The sequence below is a fragment of the Sebastes fasciatus genome, chromosome 12 (assembly GCF_043250625.1).
Source record: "Sebastes fasciatus isolate fSebFas1 chromosome 12, fSebFas1.pri, whole genome shotgun sequence".
Taxonomy (NCBI): domain Eukaryota; kingdom Metazoa; phylum Chordata; class Actinopteri; order Perciformes; family Sebastidae; genus Sebastes; species Sebastes fasciatus.
In genome coordinates this window covers 29076711-29084676 of record NC_133806.1, presented here as the reverse complement: position 1 = coordinate 29084676, position 7966 = coordinate 29076711, and the positions used below count along the sequence as shown (strand labels likewise).

Here is a 7966-nt window from a genome sequence, read left to right as displayed (position 1 = left end):
CCTTAATTAGCTTGTTTATTGATGTTATTTCTAAGGCATCAGGTCTACAATTGGGATAAATGTGAAATGATGACGTCACATGAGTGCCCCCTGCAGTCACTATGTAGTATAAAAATTTAAGAAACAGGTGAAATATTTGGGGATTGTTATTTCTAGGGACGAGTAATAACTGAAAATAAGAATATTTGTAATAACATAAAAAGAAATGTAAGTTAATTCTAAACAGATGGCCGCAGAGGGATATTACAATTTTTGGGAGAGTACTGTTATCCAAGATGGACAGTTTGTCCAGGATTCATTTTTTATTACTTGTTCCTTGACCAGTTTTACTTTATTTTAATTCACTTTGAATGTTATCTTTGATATATGTTGTTGCCCATGTTCAACCTAAATATGTTGTTCTTACTGTTATGATATTTGACAGTGCCTTGTTGTGTGTATATTTTTGATAACGAATAAAAAAAACAAAAACAAATGTACAGTAATTTATGTCGCCACTTCCTGAGAGCCTCCTTGCTGGTTGTAACCATGGTAACCCGTGCCAACCTCATGTGACGAAAACGACGGTTTGCGAGAATCAAAGTCTGAATTATTTTTAAATATATATTACGCATAGCTAAGTGAAATATTATACATTATGATTATATACACAACTATGACATTATAAAGCTGTGGGTCGTCTCTACCGCATTGCATTGTGGGCTATTTAAGCCGCCGTAGTTTCCAGCGTTGCGTTGTATCCATGGTTGCGTTGTATCCATGGTTGCATACTGTAATATTTCACCGGAAATAGTATGTAATTTGCATACTATTGGTTTCATACTAAGGTTTCGGACATATTAAAACATCTCATTTACTGTTTTAGCGTACTAAATAGCATGTTAGTGTGGAATTTCGGACGCAGAGACTGAATTGCCCATTTAGAGTGCTAATTTAACCCATGAGCGCGACAGGAATGAGTCCTAAAACCCGGAAATGAGTTAGCATTTTAGCACTTCCGGTTCCCTCGTCTGGAAGTCAATGGGTGTATTGAATGGGTTTTTTGTTAGATGCCTGAAATAAGGTATGTGGTTAACACAAGCTTAAGAGATTTTAAAGTTTTGTTCTACGATATAAAATACATCAATAAATACCAAACTCGTGAATTTTGAAGCCTTTATGTGTCTTAAAAAAGGCGGTTGATAACAAGTGGCTAAATGAGACTACTAAACGTCATCACGCCAACTAGTCCGCCTTTACAGCCTCGTTGTGTATACTTGCGCTCATGCGACCTTGGTGTAGTTTGTTTTCAGCCTAACGTTAGCTTTTTACTTCTGGCGATTGCATTCACATTTCAAAAATCATAAAAGTGGTGTTCATTTGTGATGATTACCTTGCTGAACAAAACGTGTAAGTATCATAAACGTTTGTTTTCCACAGAGATTATTTTCTGCAATAATCCAAAACCCATTGGAAAAATCCCATTGTTTTTTTTGTCAAGGGAACCCAAAAATCTCTTTATATTACTTGAAAATGATCTGACCCTTTAACTAACAATCGCTTAATCCCTTTCTTTTAGGATGATAACTTCTAACTAAAGACAAATCATGTTTTTGCATATGTTTAAATACAGAACACAGAAGCTACTTTGATCAGGTATTGCATTATAGTTTATTGTTGTAGTCATCATTTGTTGCACTCTCTGCAGGGAGTTACAGTTTAAAGGTAATACAGACTGAGGGTACAAGCTACACCGTAGTAGTACATGCATGATGCTGTCACACTGCGAGGTTTCTTCTGTGGACGTCCCACTCCTCCCCTCAACACACTGTACTGGGCTAGTTTCCCTCTCAGAGACACAGATCTACAGCAGTCTCACTGTCGAGATAATCACCGAGGCAACAACACACACCTGATCTACAAACAAACCATTAGAAACAAAGTATGTACAGTTACAGTAGATGACTGTTCAACACATGAGTGTGATCATAAAAGGCAACTCTTAAGGCAGAAATATCTTAAGGAGGAACATGAGGAATGTGATGAAGAATGAAATAGACATCCAGGGCACAAGTCAGGCATTTCTTCCTGCCAATGAGACTCTGAATGATGGAGGGAAATCATAAAGGCATCATATTATAAGACTTACAGTATGTGTTGCACAGCAGGACAGTATGTTGATATCTTTTTTGCTGCCTGTACAGTGTTTAACAGGGTTTTATAAACTGTGCATCTGTACAAATACATGAACATGAGGTGTTTTATTATGACTAATCCTTACACAATACAAACACAACTTAATGTAAAGAAAAGTAAATGAGTTAATATATATTTATCAACGCAAAGGTACATTTAAGAATGCAAAAATATGCAGATATTTCGTGTAAATTATTTAAAGGCAAGACTGAAAAATCCTACAGGCAGATAATACTGTTTCAATACCTGCTTCTCCACACATCTGAAGGATTTCAGTGAGTTGCAAATGAACATACAGTATGAATGTATGGTTTAGAAATGTGCTTTACAGGCCCTAAAAAGCTGTTGTTGTTTTTATCAATCTGCTTCTTACTATCAGCATTAACATTTTCTGTCAAATTGTTAGAATAGTTCATTCATAGTTCATGTACTTCCTTGCACCAATCAGGATTTAGCAATGCTTGAATTGACGGTTGTGGGGGTGTTTGCTTATGGGGGAACTTGGTTATTTTGGATGGATCTTGAGACAGATGTGGGTATTGACCAGTAAGGAACGTTTTAACGAACGTTGCATCATGGGAAATGTTTTTTTAAGCATGACCCCATAGAAATAGAATAGGAGTAGAACGGACATTCTCATTCAAATCAACGTAACAGGATGGTCAGAGTGGCGGCCATTTTTATGTGTACCGTTGCCATTACTGACTTTTTTGCAGTAATGACTAAAAGAGTAGCGGAGTTGTAACGTTATGAAGCACAGACAGCCAGAGTAAATGAGTATTTACTATTAATTGTACAACTTAATGCTTCACCCACACACTTGTCACAGCGTAGGAAAGCACATTGCTACCGCCAGATGAGTGACTACTTTGTTCGGCTCATTTTCTGTAACCAGTGTAGTGTTATAGCACAGTGGAATTAGCAAACTAGCCAGCTGGCTACTTTGCTAAATCTGCATTAATGCTACAAGGTTACAGTAAATGAGCCAAAGAGCGGGCTGGTGGCCAGCGGCGGCGCTGGGTTTAACGGCCCCTCCAGTTCACTCCCCAACACTCCGGAGAAGGACTAGCTAACTAGTTAACTAGCCATCCATCCATCTCCCACTGACGTGAGTTCTGTTGTCACCATAACAACTAACAACAATCCCCATTTTCTTTTGTTAAATGTCCATTCCACTCCTATTCTATTTCTATGCTTGACCCGTATATGGACTAATGGACACACACACACAAAAGGGACACATAATCTCAGCCGCTGCAGCTTCAATTTTCACCATTTCTATTTGTAATCGGTCTCTTACAAGTCCCCTTACTTTGTGGATGTGCAATACTAAAATAGCTGGAGTGCCAGACCACTGTCAATCAAATCTGATCAAATCTCATCCACACAGTCCTGATGAAGCAGATTAGCTGAGCACTAAGCTCTTAATAAAAATCAGAGCGGTGTCTTGACTATTCAATCTGAGATATGGAGATTTGAAACCACGTTCTCAGGGTCTTTACTAAGTACGGCTCGGCCCAGTTTGTCTCATCATTTTGTTGCAAAACCACTGTAAACATACCTCAGGGGAAATTACTTTTCTTTGGGTGACATGTAGATTAAAAAGATGTTATTATTTGGCACTAAATCTGCATGAAAACAGATCATTCATCACTGACTTTATGATGCAAAATGTGAGGAAACAAAAGACTTTTTCTCTGATTCCTCAAAAAATAAAAGTATGCTTAGTAAGGAGGAAAGTGGGGGAAAGTCTCATTGTGCATCATCAGCAGAATGACACTCCAAATTAAAAACAGAAGGTGACTTCATCGAACAATCATTTACTGTACGCACATGTGTAAAAAAAACTAAATAAAACCCATACAAAATGTACAGCTTAATATTCCATATTTTCTTGTGTCACTCTCACTTACAGTATGATCTCTCAGCAGGCCTCGTGTCTTCTGCAGAGCCTGAGGAAGTCAAACACACATCAGTCCTTCTTCTGTCTTGTGCTTATTGGTTTGAATGTGAGTTGGGTTGGACCACGCTGTCGTGCCATCAGAGGGGAGGGAAGTCATTCCACTTTGACACATTGCCACTTGTCATCACAACAGTTCTTGTCTCGTTACTCAAAAGTCTGTGGCCGGAGATTAAAGGATCATCTATGATATGGTAAAAAAAAAAAAAGAAAAAAAAAGATTGGCAGATCTACAGTATGCTGTTATCTGAAGGAGCTGTACACGACGATCAGAACACAGCAACAAAAAACTGTCCACCACCGAGGTTCATATTCTGACAGCGTTATCTGACTGAAGTATACACGTACAGTAAACTCATATCCAGTGTTGAGTCTTTATAATTGTGCCATAGGTGCTGGAAGCAGCCAGAAAGAGAAAGAGAGAGAGATAAAGAGTTTTAGATCTCTTTGATTGTTCGTTCGGAGGGCCGGTACTCCTCCCTTCCTTTCGGGGAGGACAGGTAGAAGGACTGCGTCTTGCGTTTTAGGCGAGCTCTCCTGGTGGCCAGTGACAGGCTGTGCTTGCTGGAGGCGATGATGTCGGTGATGAACTTCTTGCAGTCCACACACACCTCCATGGTGGCCCAGTCCTCCGTCAGCTCGGGGGGAAGCTCCAGTTCTTCATGAGACTTTAAGGAGCCGTGCTTCGAAAGCCTACATGGAACAGAAACAGGAGGACAGCTTGGCATGAACAGGATCAGACAACACAATTGTTGTTGTTGATTTTGTTGTTACAGTTTGGTTTACTTTGACTATTTGTTGAATAGAATATTGATCTGTGGGTGGTCATGAACATATTTTGTAAAGGGTCAATTTACCTTTTATATTTTGGAATCTACAAACTTTTTATTGTTTGCTTTGAATGTAAATCCCTTTGTGATTATGAAAGTTATTAATATCATTATTAATTCAAGGTCAAAGGAATACCGTTTTGGTGCGCAATGCATTGATTGTCGAAAACAGGAAGGTTTGAGTATTATTAAGCGTAACAAGCACAGTTTCTGGAGAGAGACGCTACTGTTGAATCCACCACATCATTGCATTGGGGTGGAGGTATTAATCTCGGAGACAGATATCTCAAAAGCTGTACAAATAAAACCAAAACTATCTGCATAGTTTGATACCACTTGGTTTTTCCTTTTTTTTGGTAATTTGGATGAATCAATACTTTAACTGAATTGGTAAATAAAGATTAAGTCCAAAACTTGAATTACCACCTCGTGGTTGTTTGCCTCCACCAACCAGTCAATTTGCAGTTTACATCCATTTCTGTCCAAAACATCATCACTTCATAATTGTTCTCCTATTAAACATTTTTTGTGAAATTGTTTGACCAACAAATTCTTATCAGTTCATCCTTGAGTCCAAGCAGACGTTTGTGCCAACAAAATTTGAAGAAATTCGCACGAGGCGTTCCTGAGATATCACAAGAGTGGGACGGACGTGTGGTCACAGTGACCTTGACCTTTGACGACCAAATTCTAATCAGCTCATCCGTGAGTCCAAGCGGACGTTTGTGCCAGACGGACAACCCAAAAACACAACACCTCCGGCCACGGCTGTGGAGCCATAAAAAATAATTCAAGTATCTTAAGAAATCATGTGAAAGTACAAATGAATACCCCTGGACCCTATGGACAAGACACAAACATGCAAAATGTGCTCCAAATCCAGAATTGTGCAAATACCAAATCTCCAAGCACAAACAATTAGGGAAATGCAATCCAATTCAGGTGAAATGGTGCAGATATCAAAACCCAAACAACATAAAATGTGCAGAGGAGAGGTGAACCCCTTCAGTCTGTCTGTCAGCACATCCGTCCAATTTGGTCTCAACTGAAATATCAACTGTTGTTGTATGGATTGCCATTAATAATGCTTTATTTATCTATTTAGTTTTATGATGTGTTAATGTGCATATATGACAATGTCGTAGTAGTCCGTGTAGGCTACAGCTGAGGCTGACAGAGAGCAGATAAAGCTAACAATAACAAAGAATAGCAAAGCACTCTATGTTTCCCCTGGTGCGTATTGAGTATTACAGCTTCACAGGGCCACCATTTCTGCCACTTAGCAGTGGTGAGTCTGACACAGTGGAGCCCCAGAAATGACATAATCTGCCAAGTCAAATTTAGTTTATAACTGTATACATTAATACGCAACACTTTTTTTCCTTAAGCACCAATAGCTTATTAAAAAAAGAATAAAAGCTTTTTAAGTGAAATTGCCTTTTATCTCCAATCAGCTGATAAATAAATCTATCAATCAATCAATAAATAAATAAATAAATAAAGACTCTACTTATCTTTTACTAGGTCTGATCATAGTACCTATCAGCCACTAGATGTCACAGTGACAGTGCACTATAGTCCAAATATATAAACTGAGCAGCAGCTACTATGATTTGAGGCCTTTTTGTCTTTTGTTTGTTTTTTTGTATTTTCTGCATTTTGTGATTATGAGCATACAGTAGACTTAATTTCCTTTAATGTAATATATTTCACTCTCTTACAGTATGTGTTTTGATCTGTACCGACATCACACAAACTCTCCACAGGAGAATTTGTATCACATTAGGACATAACATGCACTACAGACAGACAGAATAATTGTGTTCACAGCTCTTACTTAGACATGGTCTTGTGAATGCTGGGGCGCTGCGGGCTACTGGAGGACTTCTCTGATTTAGCAGCAGCTTTTCCAGCTCCTTTCGATGCCCCTGTTGTTTGTACTTTCAGAGTTGGGGACGCCGTGGCCCCTCCCGTTGCTGACGGCCCCGTGGCCCCTTCCGCTGCTGACGGCCCCGTGGCCCCTCGCGCTGCTGATGGCCCCGTGGCCCCTCCCGCTGCTGACGGCCCCGGCCCCGGAACCGGCCCTGGCCCTCCAGCCACAGAGAGTCCTTGTCCTACGGCAGCCATTGCGTTCACCCTCTCCCTGGGGAGAGTGTTGGTCGAGCCGATGGAGTAGATTGGCAAGCTGGAATAAGGTTTGGATGGCAGCCGCATCTGTTAGAGAGGGAAGGTGTGAATGTGAATAAGAAGAAGCATCATGACTATTAAGAAAGAATACTGATGAAAATTATAGGACTACATTTTTATAAAACGTCATGTCCTCACAACTCAGATGTGAGGTGTTCAGGTGACAGATTTTCAATGAACACAAGGATTTATAATCTACATTAAACTACTTCTTCTTGAAAAATTGTACTGATACAAAATATATCTTTGAGAGCATCAGCAGTACAATATGATTGCAATAACGTTCTAACTGATCTACAAGGTACACAGTTAGTTTGGACAAAGGTTTATTTAACAGTACGTGCCCTTATTTTAAAATTGTTTTGGACTCACTTGACTGGACTTGCATTTCTATCCTAAGGTAGTAGGAGAGCTCTTTAAAGTCGAGTGAAGTTCAATATAACTATCAGCTGACACGCCCAATTCGACTGTTATCAGCTTATTAAAGGGACTGTTTGTAATTTCTTACACGTATAAATCACCCGGGATGGTGTCCCATGCGCGCTCGCATATGCGCGCTCGCATATGCGCGCTCGCGTGTGGCTACGCTGTTCAGATAAGACTCTGACACAAACTACACGGAAGCACCAAAACCGCAAAATTATATCTAGTGAAGCCCGTCTTGCAAAACAGTGTTGGCCGCGGTCGGAGTACACGGGGGAGACCGTAGCTTTGGTCTCTAGGCCCGGAGTCTCTGCTGTACTCTGCTCCTCTGCCTGCTTGCCTTCACTCAGCCCGCCCCACCTCACGTGCATGCGCGCTCACTACACACTGC

At 40.1% G+C, this 7966-nt stretch overlaps 1 protein-coding gene across 7 annotated transcripts in view; it reads right to left on the bottom strand.

Moving 5' to 3' along the window:
* Nucleotides 1–1634: 1634 nt before the first annotated feature.
* The window catches only part of spire1b (spire-type actin nucleation factor 1b), a 47253-nt gene continuing 40921 nt past the window's right edge, over nt 1635–7966 (bottom strand). For all 7 annotated transcript variants that reach the window (XM_074654597.1, XM_074654596.1, XM_074654598.1 and 4 more), the window contains 2 exons: nt 6803–7179; nt 1635–4828 (listed from right to left, as the gene is read on the bottom strand). In XM_074654597.1, the coding sequence (XP_074510698.1) occupies nt 4573–4828; nt 6803–7179 (633 nt within the window). In that variant the 3' untranslated portion in view covers nt 1635–4572. The remainder of the gene's footprint in view (nt 4829–6802; nt 7180–7966) is intronic.